At 46.4% G+C, this 15887-nt stretch overlaps 1 protein-coding gene across 1 annotated transcript; it reads left to right on the forward strand.

Annotated features, from left to right (window-relative positions):
- Nucleotides 1-11719: 11719 nt before the first annotated feature.
- Nucleotides 11720-14964, forward strand: LOC129093855 (zinc finger protein RFP-like). The gene is made up of 9 exons (XM_054601977.1): nucleotides 11720-11949; nucleotides 12052-12388; nucleotides 12649-12744; nucleotides 13098-13331; nucleotides 13464-13611; nucleotides 13708-13734; nucleotides 13828-13892; nucleotides 14184-14303; nucleotides 14560-14964. The coding sequence occupies exons 1-9, from the start codon at nucleotides 11720-11722 to the stop codon at nucleotides 14962-14964; spliced, it is 1662 nt and encodes a 553-aa protein (XP_054457952.1).
- The last annotated feature ends 923 nt before the right edge of the window (nucleotides 14965-15887 follow it).

The raw sequence follows: 15887 nt of genomic DNA on the forward strand, positions 1-15887 counted from the left end.
CATTCAAACACACTAATTTAAGATGATGAATGTGGTATACTTTTATTTGCTAAATATCAGAATTTGAGTTGTTACTGTGAGAACATAAGCAGGCTGGCATTACCACTCGCACTGCTTGGTCTATGTATTGTTTAAGTAAGACCACATCTACATGAATCTTTCTAGCAATTAAAGTCTCTAAAAGTAAATCACTGTTCAACAAAACAGAAAAAGGGACAAATGTGACAAATGATTTACAAATGATTTACAAATGATTTACAATACAAATGGAGAAATCCATAGCATTTTCTTCAGGTGACCTACATTCAAACTTGTTTGCAAACTTACTTTGCCAGCCTGGGTAGACAAAGGGTAAGCTGCCAAGACTGAATGTGTCACACGCAATTAATGAGCAGTGTATTTCTAAAATGATTGGGTTAGGGTTAGGGCACGTGCTGTGTCATTGCTCATTGTGAAGCATGAATGTATACTTTACCAATGATTTTAACCATGTGAGATCAAATGCTCATAGGACAAAAGGCTTGTGGTCACGATCATTCCCGTAACCGTTAAAAGAGGTCAACATTCGTCGTCACATCTGATATTTCTGAATGTGACATTTCATTTACTGTAATCCGTAACAGTTTACACATCCTGTTCATTGTCATTTGAGTGTCAAGGGAAATGTATTTATATTTATATATATATATGATTGAGTTTGTTTTTGATGTATAACAAACATGTTTCTAATCATTGTCAGCGGGAGTCCACATTGGAAACTAGGTTGAGGTGGACAGGTGGGTCAAACAAACACGGGACTTTCACCCAGAAGATTGCTGTTTGTGTCCCATGTGAAGAGTCAAAGTTGACTGATTTTAATTGATGTCTGTAATTGAAATAGTGTAACAGACATACTTGTTTTAAGTCAAACTGTAATGTTTTTACTCAACGTAACCACGTAGTTTTAATGTGTTTTTGTTTTTTGTTTCAAATTTAAAATGTAGATCGCGTATTTAAAACTGCATCCCTAACCTTGGTGAAAAATGATCTCGGCTACACCGTAATTGGGTCAGATGTTGGCAGTATATGCTACAATTCATGCATGGCTGTAATCCACCAGTAAAATGTGTAGAAGAAGTAAATAGAAGTTGTGAAACAATAACAAAACAAGTCACTTCAGCCATCTAACCATATTGTGGGATCCCGTTCCCCCGTGGGTCAGAATCCCGGAATAAATCGCTTAGTCACGTACAGGTGAAGCCTCACTCGGCATTTAATGTTTCACAAAAACAGAATAACTTGTGCACACGACTTTAGGGTCTCCGTGAGCCTCTAAATGGCGCGCTGGGTCGGCTGTCCTCTCCAGGTCGCTGTCGCTCCTCTTCTGCCCCTGGTTGCCGCATGCCGGCTCCTTATATCGTGGCTTCCGGGTCTCGTCCTCTCCACCGCCAGCTGTTCGCACTCTCGTCCATTAGCGAGCCCTAGGGGAGGCTCTTTGTCGCCGGCTAGTGGATGGCGGTGGTATATGCCATCCAACACGAACCCTCGGGCCCGTCCGGGCCGAGGTTTAAGGGGCGGGATGCCACACTCCCCCACCGTTTGCTCAGGCCTCCGGTAGCCGGGGAATCCACCCAGGCAAGCGTCCCGTCGTGACAGGGCGTCGGCGTTGGCGTGCTCTCGGCCCGGTCGGTGGTCCACCTTGAATCTAAAGTCCTGTAGGGCCAGGAACCATCGTGTCACTCGGGCGTTCGTGTTTTGGCGCCTGCCATCCACTTTAGTGGCGCGTGGTCGGTGACCAGAGTGAACTCCCGCCCTAGGAGGTAGTACCTCAGCTTGTCGAGGCTCCACTTGATGGCCAGGGCCTCTTTTTCTACCGTCGAGTAGTTTCGTTCGTTCGGCAGTAGTTTCCGGCTGATGTACATGATTGGGTGCTCCTCTCCTGCCCGGACCTGGGACAGGACTCCCCCCAACCCGACCTCAGAGGCGTCCGTGTGCACTAACAGAGGGGAAGCAAAGTCAGGGGTTATGAGTAGCGGCTCCGCGCATAAAGCTTCGCGGAGCGTCCCAAAGGCCTGGTCAGCAGCCTCGGACCAGGTGATCCGATCCGGCAGGGCCTTCCGGGTCAGGTCGTTCAGGGGGCTGGCCAGCGTGGCGAACCCGGGTATAAATCGCTGGTAGTATCCAACCAGCCCTAGAAACGACTTCACCTGTTTCTTGGTGCGGGGTTCGGGCCAGTCCCTGATGGCGGCCACCTTACTCTCTTGGGGTCGGATGATCCCCGCCCCACCTGGTACCCCAGGTACGCCGTCTCCTCCTGTCCGAGCCTGCACTTGGCCGGGTTGGCCGTGAGGCCCGCCTTCCGCAGCTCCCCTAGCACCGCCCTCAGCTGGCGGAGGTGGACATCCCAGCTGTGGCTATATATGATGATGTCATCTATGTAGGCCGCCGCGTAGTCCTGGTGGGGCCTCAGGATCTGGTCCATCATGCGTTGGAAGGTGGCCGGCGCTCCATGTACTCCAAAGGGGAGGACGGTGTACTGGTAGAGCCCCCCTGGAGTTGAGAACGCCGTTTTCTCCCGGGCCGCCCTGGTCAACGGTACCTGCCAATATCCCTTGGTTAGGTCCAAGGTCGAAAGATACCGGGCTGGACCCAGGCGTTCGATCAACTCGTCCACCCGGGGCATGGGGTAGGCGTCGAACTCGGACGCCTCATTCAGCCTCCGGAAGTCGTTACAGAACCGGTAAGATCCATCTGGCTTTGGTACGAGGACCACCGGGCTGGACCAGGCACTGCGCGACTCTTCGATGACACCGAGCTGTAGCATCCGGCGGACTTCGGCCTGGATGGCCTCTCTCCGGGCCTCCGGGATCCTGTAGGGTGGAACTCTCACCTTCACTCCCGGCGCCGTCCGGATGTCATGATGGGCGACTGTGGTCCTCCCCGGAAGTTCGGAAAACACGTCCCGGTGCTGCATGACAAGGTCATCCAAGTCTCGCTTTTGGGCTGGGCTGAGGTCCTCGCCCACCGGAACCTCCGGGATCTCTTGTCGGGCCGCCAGCGCCAGGGGGGGGGGCAGGGTCAGGGGTTCCCTTCCCCTCGCCACTGTTTCAATATGTTAATGTGATAGACCTGGGTGGGCTTCCGCCTCCCCGGTTGTCTAACCCGGTAGTTCACTTTCCCACCCGTTCAACCACCTCATAAGGTCCCTGCCACTTGGCCAGGAATTTGCACTCAGCCGTGGGGACCAGGACCAGGACCAGCTCCCCAGGATGGAGGGTTCGCAGCTGGGCTCCCCGGTTGTAGACCCTCGCTTGGACCTGCTGGGCTTGCCGGAGGTGTTCTCGGACGATGGGCCACACTCGGGCCATGCGGTCCCTCACCTGCTCTACGTGGTCCAGGGTGGTGCGGTGGGGTGACGGCTGGCTCTCCCATGCTTCCTTGGCGATGTCCAAGATGCCGCGGGGCCTCCGTCCGTACAGCAGCTCGAACGGTGAGAATCCGGTGGATGCCTGGGGCACCTCCCGGACTGCGAAAAGCACATGGGGTAATAGCTGGTCCCAGTTCTTACCATCTATAGCCATGGCCTTCTTCAGCATCTGTTTTAATGTCCGGTTAAAGCGTTCCACCAAGCCATCGGTCTGGGGGTGGTAGACGGAGGTCCGGAGCTGCTTCACCTGCAGGAAACTGAGTAATTCCTTCATTACCCGGGACATGAAGCATGAGCCTTGATCGGTTAACACCTCCTTGGCTATCCCCACCCGGCTAAAGAGGAGCATCAGCTCCCGGGCGACCGCCCGCGGTGGCTGCGCGCAGGGGTAGGGCCTCGGGGTACCGGGTGGCGTAGTCCACCAGGACCAGGATATATCGATGACCCCGGCTGGTCTTGGGGAGGGGCCCCACAATGTCCATAGCTATCCGCTCGAAAGGAGTCTCTATTATTGGCATGGGAATAAGGGGGCTTCTGACTGTGGCCCTAGGCGCTACCCTCTGACACTCGGGGCACCCCAGACAATGGCGCTCCACGTCCCTTTTTACCCCGGCCAATAAAACCGCGCGAGGACCCGCTCTCGGGTCTTGTCCATGCCCAAATGGGCTCCTAGGAGGTGGGTGTGGGCCATAAACAGCACCTTGCTCACGTACGCCCGGGGAACCACCAATTGTTCCCTTACTCCCTCCTCTCCTTCCACTACTCTATATAACAGCCCCCTCCTCGTGCTAAAATGTGGGTGCAACGTGTGACTCACCGAGTCCCGGGCCTGACCGTCGTGGGCCACCACATGGCTCCAAGCGTGTTTCAGGGCCTCGTCTTGGAGCTGGGCGCTGGCGAACTGTCCTGGTCGGGCCGAGCCTACCTCCTTCTCCGGAATGAAATCGGAAAACTCGGTGAGGGGGAGCTCTCCGGGTCCTCCGGGGGTTGGGTTGCTCGGACGCTGTGAGGGTGTCCGGGGTGCCGGGTTGGGGTCCCGGTGATCCGGGTTGGGAGGGTCCGTCCCCCTCGGACTCCTGGTCCTCTGCCGTCGATTCCCTGAGGGACGACGGGCGCCGTGTGACCCCGTACGCCTGCCGAGCTCTCCTCGCCCCCGGCGGGGAGGTTCTCTCTTGTTCCGGAGTTCTCGCGTTGGGTCCCACAGCCGGTTAAATATTGGGCAGTCCCTCCCAATTAAGAGCGGAACCGGGAGGTGGGGTACAATCCCCGCCCGTGCTGTAAACACACCATGTGGTGTACGTACGACCACATGGCATGTTTTATAGGTCCGTATATCCCCATGCACGCAGGCCACGTCCATGGGATCCCCCTCCCCTCCCTCCCGCCAAGTCGGGGCGGAGGAGGGTGACCACGCTGCCGGTGTCCAATATGGCCTGCGTGTCTAGGTTCATCACCCTTGCCGGTATGGTCGGGCTCTGGGGGCGCCGTCTGTGTCCAGCAGGTGGCCAGCATGCAGGGCCGGTCCCCCCAGTCCGCGTAGGCCGACGGCATTGACACGTCCTGCTTTCCAGGGCAGTAGCGCGCTATATGGCCGGGCTGATCACACTCGTAACAGCGTCTCCATTCGCGACTCTCCGGGGTTACGAGCGGTGGGACCGGTGCAGCTGCGGGAGCCCCGGTCGTGGGTCCCCGTCGGTCTCAGCGGGTCTCGGCGGGTCGTGGGGTGGTATAGGTCCGGTTGCTCAGCCGCTGGGCCACCTGCCAATTCTCCAGCTGCCTGACCAGGTCATCTATGGTGACGGGGTGGTGGTGGGCCAGTACCCTGCAGGCATCCGGCGGTAGCTGGCGTATGGAGTGGTCTATAATTACCCTATCTATAGGGCTGGGTCCTTCTCCGGAGGTTAGCCACCTCTTCACCAACCGACCGAGTTGTGCAATCTGCGTCCGCACCGCGCCCGGGCGTCGAAACGCCAGTCGTGGATACGTTGCGCGCGGGCCGCGAGGTTATGTCCGTAGTACGCCAGGATTGCCTGTTTGAGGGCGGGGTACTGCCTGGCGGCCTCCGCTGACAGATCTTGGCTCGCCTGCTGGGCAGGACCGGTGAGAAAGGGAGCCACGATGTGGGCCCACTGCTCCACTGGCCAGTTCTCCCTCTGGGCGGTCCGCTCAAAGGTCTCGAGATACGCCTCCACGTCATCGTCGGGCCCGAGCTTGGTGAGTCGGCTGGTCGGGGCGGCGGTCGGGGCGTCCCGGACTGCGTGTTGCGTGAGCCGTAACACAGCTTTAGTTCTCCGCCGTCTCCCGCTGTGTAGCCGCAGCCGCCGCCGCGGCTCCATCCGGGTTCTGCATTCCGGTTGGGTAGTTCGTCTTACCGGGGGTTCGTAGTGGGTTCTTCTTAGGCTTGTACTCTCCACCATATGTGGGATCCCGTTCCCCCGTGGGTCAGAATCCCGGAATAAATCGCTTAGTCACGTACAGGTGAAGCCTCACTCGGCATTTAATGTTTCACAAAAACAGAATAACTTGTGCACACGACTTTAGGGTCTCCGTGAGCCTCTAAATGGCGCGCTGGGTCGGCTGTCCTCTCCAGGTCGCTGTCGCTCCTCTTCTGCCCCTGGTTGCCGCATGCCGGCTCCTTATATCGTGGCTTCCGGGTCTCGTCCTCTCCACCGCCAGCTGTTCGCACTCTCGTCCATTAGCGAGCCCTAGGGGAGGCTCTTTGTCGCCGGCTAGTGGATGGCGGTGGTATATGCCATCCAACACGAACCCTCGGGCCCGTCCGGGCCGAGGTTTAAGGGGCGGGATGCCACAATATATGATACGAAAATGGAGAGATGTCTTCAAGAATTTGTTTCATTGGGAAGGTTTTGATTTGGACAACGGCAAAAAACATCTCAATCAAGCATATACAATTTTGTTTTGTCAGAAAAATATATTTTTTCTGTTTCCAAACAGCCTGTATTTAAATGTGTTTGAAAACACGTGAATAGTGAGATGGCTCCCATCAATAAGAATCTGCATTTAGATATCTAATTTGTGAGACTTTACACCAAAATAAATGAGGAAAACTCAGCAACTATGTGAAAAAAAGGTTATATTATTGTGGTTATGTGCACATGTGTTTTCAACAGCACCAAAATAGCACATACAAAAGACAAGAAGAGGTGCATAGTTAACTGAGGGCATGTCGGACCAAATTGTTCCTTGGAAACCTTTCTCATTGTCTCAAAGGGAAACAGGTATAACAAATAGGTATAACAAACACGGGACATTCACCAAGGAGATGGCTGTTTATGCCCTGAAAACAAACAAGTCAAAGTTGTCTTATTTAAATTTACGTCTGTGATTTAAATAATGTAAAGACAATGCTCATTTTAAGCCAAACTTTTTTAATCCAAAGTGTAGCTTGCAGTATCAAACCACTCCCTTTTTGTACATCAAAGAATCCCTTGCTTGTTCTCAGACACACTCAACAACAGTTTTTAGCAAAAAAATGCTAATGGTGACATCACCAACCAGAAATCAACAAAAACAGTAAGTTCAAAGGGTTAGGCTGGGGGTTTTCTATAATTCTGTCCGAAACCACAACTGAAACCAACAATCCTCTCGTTGCAAAAAGAAGTAGAACTGATTGAATAGAAATCTATGGGAAAATGACCCTAATTCTTGCTTGATTTATTACCTCAATCGCTAGTTTCAAGTCTTCTTCAATACAATGTGATGTTTTTTTACAAAATTATGACAATAGAGCTTACTACCAGAGCAATATACAGCGCTTCTACGTCACTCCTCTTCCGTCCAAATATGGTCACCTCCAAAAAAAAAACACGATGGCGATGGCCAACTCGCCGAACTGGAGGCTTCAAACCGGCAGTCTACAAAGCAATGGGTGACCTCACAATAACTAAGTCCCTTTCTTATAAACAGTCTATGGTTGTGACAAAGAACTATCCCAAACAGTACATACTTTGTAACTCCAACTTTCCACCCTTATCGTAATCTTTTCATAACTGGGAATCCTACTTGCAAAAAGGAAAAACCTCAGGGCCTGCACCCCCATAGGGTTCTTCAATACATTCTCCCCTGCCACCTACGTCAGACACCCAGACTAGCCTGATGGCATGACCTCCACCCTCATCCTCTCCTTCACTGCCATTACTTGTTTGGATTTTTCAAAAGATTCCTCTTATAATATAATCACTTAATAATCATCATTGTGACATGGTCCTTGCTAGTGAAGTGTAAGGCGGATGTGCCCTAACCTTAGAGGACGCACTGTACTCTAGATTGGAATCTAGCTCTCGGAATGTACAGCTCAGACTAGGTAAAAGGAATCTCTTTGCATTTCACAATAGTGTATCTGGTAAGCTTTGACATGCAACACTTTGTACCAAGGTCTGTTTTACAAACCCATTGTCAAGAAAAGAATCTAGTGGAGACATACCGTCCTGACACTTTGAGAGGCTGACACAAAAATAGTCTCGCTGCTTGAACATGAAAACAAAGCATTTGTGCAATAATGTTTTGTTTTGGAAGTTTTCGTACGTGTGTTAGCAAATAGTACTTCTTAGGTTTCAGTGCAGTCTTTGTGTGTGTGTGTGTGTGTGTGTGTGTGTGTGTGTGTGTGTGTGTGTGTGTGTGTGTGTGTGTGTGTGTGTGTGTGTGTGTGTGTGTGTGAGCTTTAACAGAGACTTAACAACCATATATCTGTCAAATAGGAGTAGATAATGGTCTACTTAATAACTTAATTTCCTCTACCCACTCACACTGACTTTTACTTTATTTTATTTTATTTTTACACTGCTACATCCATGCTGCAGATCTTCTTTCTCTCATACACTGCCTACAGTCATTACGAATTGTTTGGATTATTTTGTAATATATAAATTACCTAAATAGAGGGAAGTTCTTGATATTCAATCGGATGAAAAAGAGACATTTAAGGCAACAATCCTGATTTTTCTTTTAAAGCATATTTATGCACAACACGTAAGACATGGTAGACGTTTCAGAAAACAGCCAAGCCGCCACAGAGTTTAAGTAGCCAATGTACACACATAAGAGTTATTTATATCATGGCATCAACACTATATGATGTTCTAGCTTTCTGGCCTTAGTCAAACTACCCTGTTGAACTAACGCATTAAGGCAGATCACACTATGTGAAAAAGTGACACAAACTTATAAAGAGATTTGTAGAAAAATATACGACCTCTTTTTGTCATAAAAATCATCCTATCAATAGTTTATACTATGCATATAAATATGATATATATATTACATTATTATATATATATTTTTATAACCTTGTTTCTTTTTGTCCAAAGCAGGTGTTGAAAAAAATAAATTTTTAAAGTTTTGTTGTTTGAGGATGAAGTTTTTAAAAAACATGATGCATCTGTTTGGGTTTGCTCCAGGTTTTGTATATAAGAAGTAGACGTAGTCATCGTGGCGCAACCCATTGTTTTGTGGACTGCCGTTTTGAAGCTTCGAGATCGGCGTTTTGGCCGTCGCCATCTTTGATCACGGCCATCGCCATATTGACTTTTTGAAACCAATTATCAGAAGTAACCATAATTGGAGTGCGGAGGAGTAACGTAGAGACGCCGAATATGGCTCTGGTGGCTCTGGTAGCAGCAGTTACCCGTCAATCACAGTAAGCCCACCCTAAAGCATACCCTGCTTTATGGTCTATTTGAATCTAAATAGACCATAATAAAATTACAAAAAAATGACTAAATGAACATCATGCTGTTTTGAAGAAGACAACAGAGCACAGTATCTTAATTGAGAATATGTTACTTTCAACACGATGAATCAGACATGAGCTCATGTTGTTTGGATGAGCCATCACTTCATTCACCACTCGTACTATTTCCTGGGGCGGCTGTCGCATGTGCAGACTGATTCAGGTTTTTCTTCTTCTTTGAGCACGTCAGGAGACTGAGAGAAAATAAAAGGTTTTCCGATCACAAGAACATTTTGTAAGGCAGCAGCGCTTTGAAAATGTCTTTCTCAAGGTTTGGCTGCGGAGTAGTATACCGCTCTGATTAAGTAGAGACTTGTCAATCACAAGGTAGCTCTCCCAAAAGCATACCTAAGTAAATATGTGTGTGTGAGTGTGTGGCCGTGAATTACTCATGTTGTGGTTACACATTCATATTGTGGGGACTCACCTTCCTTTTGGGAATAAAATGCAAAACCCATGACCTAAATCATTATGTTTTAGGGTTAAGACTTGGTTTTAGGCTAGGATAACTTTAGGTTAGGGTTAGGGTTAAGATTAGGGTAAGGGTTAGGATTAGACATGTAGCAGTTACGGTTAGATTTAAGGTAATTCTACAGAAAATGAATGTATGCAATGTCCTCCAAAGTGACAGAATTTGAACTGTGTGTGTGTGTGTGTGTGTGTGTGTGTGTGTGTGTGTGTGTGTGTGTGTGTGTGTGTGTGTGTGTGTGTGTGTGTGTGTGTGTGTGTGTGTGTGTACGTGTGTGGATGTTGGTGTAGATGACACATAGTCTATTCTTCTACTACGTCGCTTGCAGCAGAGGTGTGTACATGTGAGCATGACTACAATAAGATTCTTGGCAACAGGTAATTAATATGCCTGTCTAGCGTTTTATGATGCATTTGTTAATTAATGCTACTTTCAGAGACATATTTTAGACTGAAGACCAATAAATCAGGGACATCTTGTACAATCAGGGTAAATAAAAACAATGTCCCCCATATGGAAAACATGATTTTAGATTAGATAAGTGGTTAAGGTGTGGATTTAGGGTTAATCAATTAGTGGTTATGGTTAGAGCTTTGGCAAACTTACGGGAAATGAGTTTGTCTAAGTAATGACCTCAGTCCTGTAAGTTTACCGAAGTAAACGTGTGTATATGTGTGGGTGTTGGTGTGTTTACTTAAAAAAAACTCAACTATAAAACTGCTTTTAATGAAATATGAGAGTCTCAGTGGTAAAATGCAACTAAGTACATTTACTATCGTACTTAAAGAGCTTATAATCAGTATTTTTTATATTTACAATGTACAAAATGAAAATGTAAATGGGTCACTTGTAGCGATTAACCTACAGAGAATTGGCTCCTGCATCTCGGCTTTTTGGAGCTTCAAAGCAAGTTCAGTCTGATCTCTCAGAAATATGTCAAATGACCACGACCTCTTAACAGGCGCATTACATGGTTGTGGCATCTTAAAAATAAATAAATCTATGTGATTATGCACACTCAAAGTTATAAACAGTGAGAAAGACTGCTTATGGTGGGCGGTGGTGGATGGGTTAAACAAACACAGGACTTTCAACCAGCAGGGCGGTGTTGTGTTTAAAAGTGTTGTTGAGTTATTGTGATATTTTACAGCTTTTGCAGCTGAAACGTCACGTTAAACTGTTTCCATGGTGGCAGAACGTCATTTTAACTCATCAAATACCACAACTACGTTATTTGCTTTGAAGAGGTAGTTAAGTGTAGTATATCTGTGATTCACATTGCTGAGCTCCAGCTCATTGTTGAACTGGTTGGCCCACTATTTTACTGTTTGCTTTCACGCTTTCAAGACCTTTATGCATATTAAACAACAGTTTTGTCCTGAATCATCAGTTACATCTTGTTGGTCTCGAAACAGTTACAATAATTGAACATACTTCATTTTTATTATTTTCATAATATTCATTTATAATTGTATTTTTGTTACACAGAAATACAAACATATTTATTTGTCCTGAACTATGTATTATCACGTCGCTGCTGCTCAAATAATGGGATAATGTGTTTTAGCATGTGAATGAAACGTTTCAGTACGATTTGGTTCGCCTTCACCATTAAATTCCTGCACGATTCTGTCTACTCGACTTCAGGGTCGAATTGTGTGTAACAAAATAAAGTAAACACGCAGGGAGGAGCTTAACAGTTAACACAGGTATGACTAAACCCCCAGCGAACAAGGAGTGTCTTGTCTGTGAGTATTTAACATCTGCGCCTGATGAAGGACGATCATAACACTCAGCATGACATCCCAAAAGGGTAAGTCGATATTGATATGAGTCTAAGACAAAAAAAATATTTCATTTAAAATGCATTTTACAGTTTGATGAATAAGTAAATATATTAATGGCATTGATGATTTGAAAGAATTAAGAAATAGCTGAATGGAAGAGGTTTCATGGCTTTAGATTTACTGGCAACTACAATATAAATACTGTATAATTATAAATATTCAGTTTTTACAGGTGTTTTCTGATTGTGAAAGTAATGTGAATTGGTTTTCTTTGACACTTTTGATGTGTTATTTTTCCAGTTGCAAACATGGCCCTTGCGCTGCCGTTGGATGATCAGTTCAAGTGCTGCATCTGTCAGGACATCTTCACCGACCCAACATCCCTCGCATGTGGTCACAACTTTTGCCTGGACTGCATCGAGGGCTTCTGGGATACAAAGACAGAGCCTGAGTGTCCGCTGTGCAAAGAGACATTCAGACAACGCCCACAGCTCAGGATCAACGTGGGATATGCTGAAATCATTGAACTCTTTAAAAGGTTTGTTATTGAACACTACCTCTCTCACATTTTTTTAAGCAAGCCATATTGAAAAAGTTTCAATATAATTGAGATTTAACAGAATTGTATTATAATCAAAAGGTCTCAAATGGAGTCCCAACCCCAACTTTTGGAGGCTGACGAAGTTCCCTGTGACATCTGCTGCGGAGACAAATCACCGTCGGTCAAGTCGTGTCTGACGTGCTTGGAATCATATTGTGAATTTCACCTCGCACCACACCTGAGGGAAGCAGCCCTGCAGACACACCAGCTGATGGATTCGGACAGTTTCATCGCCAGTCATCTCTGCAGAAAACACAAGAAGCCGCTGACTATGTTCTGCAAGAGCGACCAGAAGCCTGTTTGTGTGAAATGCACAGAGAGGGAACATAAACGGCACAACTTAGTGCCCATTGAGGAGGAGAGGAAGAGGGTCAAGGTGAGAGAACTGTTCTTTTAGGGGTCATCTGCCTTTAAACTCTGCCGATTACATATACTTTTTAATTCATTTTACTTGATTTTCTCTTGTACGTAGAAATACTTTTCTGTATTTTGAATTTCTTAAGTGAGAAAAAGTAACTAAATCAACTAATATATTAAATTAGAAGGCTTTAAACCTTTTTTCTCTCAGCTGATTTTTCTGTGCAGCACATGACAAAACAATTTACACTTAAATTAAACATTTTTGACCTTTTGCAGACTTCTTTGAGGGACACGAAGACCAGCATTAAACAGATGATTCGTGCCAGATCGACAAAAATGGAGCAGATAAAAACTTCTATGGATCGAAGCAAAGTAAGTTCATGCATTTTCTAAAAGGGCTAACTTCAAAAATCGGTGAAATCCACTGTGCAATACAATAATTCTTCCGTCTGTATATATAATATTTTAGTTATTGTGGATTTTTTACTTTTTTTATTTATTTAATATTCTTTACTTTGCTATTACTTACCTACTGACATGCTTGTTTTGATCTTGTTTTATTTTAATATGTCTCTTGTTTGCACTATCTTCTCTGCTGCTGTGATCCTGCAAATCCTGCAAATTTCCCCGATGCGGGACTAATAAAGGATTATCTTAACTTATTTTAAATGGTCACGTTTGTTTTTATCTGTAAAATTAAACGTTTCTATCGTTTCAATCGACAGGAAATCACAGAAAGGGAGATACAGGGCAGTGCTAAGGTCTGCAGCTTGCTGATAACCGCCATCCAGAGACACCAGGCCAGGCTGGCGGAGGAGCTGGAGAAGAAGCATGAAGAAGCCGAGAGGAGAGCTGAGGAGATGTTCCAGGAGCTGCAGCAGGAAGTCCACGAGCTGCAGACGAGGGGCATCGAGCTGAAGCATCTAGAGAACACTCAGAGCCCCGTTCAACTCCTGCAGGTTAGATACCTGAAATTAATTGCATAATTTCTGTGCAGCCTCAACGTTTCAACAACCGTCCAACGTTTTTAAACCTGTGCGACCTAATCTAATCTAAACCTAATCTTCTCATTATTATTTTCTTCATTTTAGAGTTTCCTGTCTCTAAATCGACTCCCATCCACCAGAGATTGGTCTGACGTCACAGTCTACTCTGATAACTGCATGGGAACGGTGACGAGAGCCTTCTCCAAGCTCGTCGACGTCTGCCAGGATCTTTCGGACAAACTGTCTGCAGATGGTCAGTAGTCTTTTGGCAGAAAATGATTATCTACTCACAAAGATTTTTGTGAAAATCAGTGCATGAAAATAACATTTTTCTTTTTCTCTTTTGCAGAAGCAGACAAGCTGAATGAATATGCAGGTATGTTCACAGTCCCACGTCCATCATAGTTTTACCTTGATTAGCTTCTGTTCTTATGACCTGACTCACGTTTTTTCTTCTTTGTTTCTGCAGTCGGTGTCACTCTGGACCCTGAGACTGCTTCAGGCTGGCTCGTCCTGTCTCCAGACAGAAAGAAGGTATTGTCTGATTTCTATGATCATTATATTAAATGTGTGAAGGGCACAGTTTTACTAGGAAACTAAAAGTTCTTCAGAATAGTTTGGATTTTTCTTATTGTAAGAGTTGAGCATTTTCTCTGCTGTGCTCCATTTTACTGTAATGAGATTTGAAGTAATGTCACATTTTCTCACATGAATGTGAGAATCCACTGCAAAGAGGCTAAAAATTATGATTTGAATATAATATGACTAGACGATTAATTGTGGAAATTTGAAGATGATGATAACAATGATTATGTTGGTCCACAGGTGACTGTCAGCAGCCAGAGGAATAGTCTACTCCCAGACAATCCTCAGCGTTTCAACTCCTGCATCTGTGTTTTGGGCAAACAAACCTTTGCATCTGGAAGACGCTACTGGGTTGTTCAGGTAAGGAGATCAGAAACAGGAAAGCAGTGCACTTAAACAAATCAAATTGAATGTATCCGACCACCACAAAAGAACATCAGCATCTAAAGACTAGTTATACACAGTTAATATAATACAACCTCTAACTGAATCAAGTTCAACTTAAGGAAATCAAACACAATCGGCCTATTGTGAATCATGAATACATTTTTTATTATGGTGAAGCGTTTCTTTTAAAACAAGCATGCATGTCTGATTATGTCATTTGTGTTTTCAGGTTGGAAACAAAACAGACTGGGATCTTGGCGTGACCAGGGAGTCCATCAACAGGAAGGGGGTCATCTCGGTGCGTCCTGAACACGGTTACTGGGCGATCTGTCGGCGGAAAGGCGACAGTCTCACCGCCTGCGCCGGCCCCTCGGTCGCCCTCCGCCTCCAGAAAACCCCCCAGAAAGTGGGCGTGTTCCTGGACTACGAGGAAGGATCGGTGTCCTTCTACGACGCGGAGGCAAAGACCCACATTTACACGTACAGCGGGTGTGACTTCAATGAGCCCCTTAACCCGTACTTCAACCCCTGTGTTCAAGATGAAGGGAAGAACACCGCCCCGTTGATCATCTGTCCTCTTGAGGAACGAGTCAGAGAAGGACAGGACATTACCATTGAGTCAGTTATGTCATGAGTCATAAGAAAGGATGAGGCTTACTGATGTCAAACATTTTGTTTATACACTGTATATAATTCTATATTTATTTTACTTGACTAGTATTTGACTGACTCTGGACTGCAACAAGCTAAATGTCACGACTTGCCTTTGCACACACTTTTACTGCCTAAAAGATGGCAGCAATGTTTACATTATTCCTGAATGGTTTTCAAACCCATGTGTATATAAATGTAGCCTATATTAAAATGCTCTAAATGTTGCATGAACTGTGCAATTTCATGACGTTGCCTAAATGAGCAATTTATCACTCAAGATACAAATTGTTTAACTGCAAATAAAATATATATTTTTAAAATTTTGAGAGAAGCAATTCATTTGTCATTTAATGATGTATTATATATGTTTAACTTTGTTGACTTTCTTATTTTGCAATTTGTATAGGTTGCCGGCAATATTAATATATGTAACTGCAAAGTCTTTTTCTTATTCAACCTTTAGTTTTTAAAGGAAAATATGCCGATCATGCAAATGACTCTTGCACCTCCTTATCCGTCGGCGCTGCGGCCGACTCTGCACCTCCTGATCCGTCGGCGCTCCAGCCGACTCCTGCACCTCCTGACCCGTCGGTGCTCCGGCCGACTCCTTCACCTCCTGATCAGTCGGCGATCCGGCCGACTCCTTCACCTACTGACCCGTCGGCTTTCATGCCGACTCCTTCACCTACTGACCAGTCGGCTTTCATGCCGACTCCTTCACCTATTGACCAGTCGGCTTTCCTGCCGACTCCTCCACCTCCTGAACCGTCGGCTCTCTGGCCGACTCTTGACTTGTCGCCGCTCCGGCCGACTCTTGCACCTCCTGATCCGTCGCCGCTCCGGCCGACTCTGCACCTCCTGATCCGTCGCCGCTCCAGCCGACTCCTGCACCTCCTGATCCGT

The sequence above is a fragment of the Anoplopoma fimbria genome, chromosome 7 (assembly GCF_027596085.1).
Source record: "Anoplopoma fimbria isolate UVic2021 breed Golden Eagle Sablefish chromosome 7, Afim_UVic_2022, whole genome shotgun sequence".
Lineage (NCBI taxonomy): Eukaryota > Metazoa > Chordata > Actinopteri > Perciformes > Anoplopomatidae > Anoplopoma > Anoplopoma fimbria.

What these genes read in the sequence shown, in the direction of transcription:
- LOC129093855 (XM_054601977.1), top strand. Translation starts at nt 11,720, where the DNA reads ATGGCCCTTGCGCTGCCGTTGGATGATCAGTTCAAGTGCTGCATCTGT. An exon ending in GGACAAACTGTCTGCAGATG is followed by an intron (nt 13,612 to 13,707) that starts GTCAGTAGTCTT and finishes TCTCTTTTGCAG; the next exon opens with AAGCAGACAAGCTGAATGAA. An exon ending in TGTCTCCAGACAGAAAGAAG is followed by an intron (nt 13,893 to 14,183) that starts GTATTGTCTGAT and finishes GTTGGTCCACAG; the next exon opens with GTGACTGTCAGCAGCCAGAG.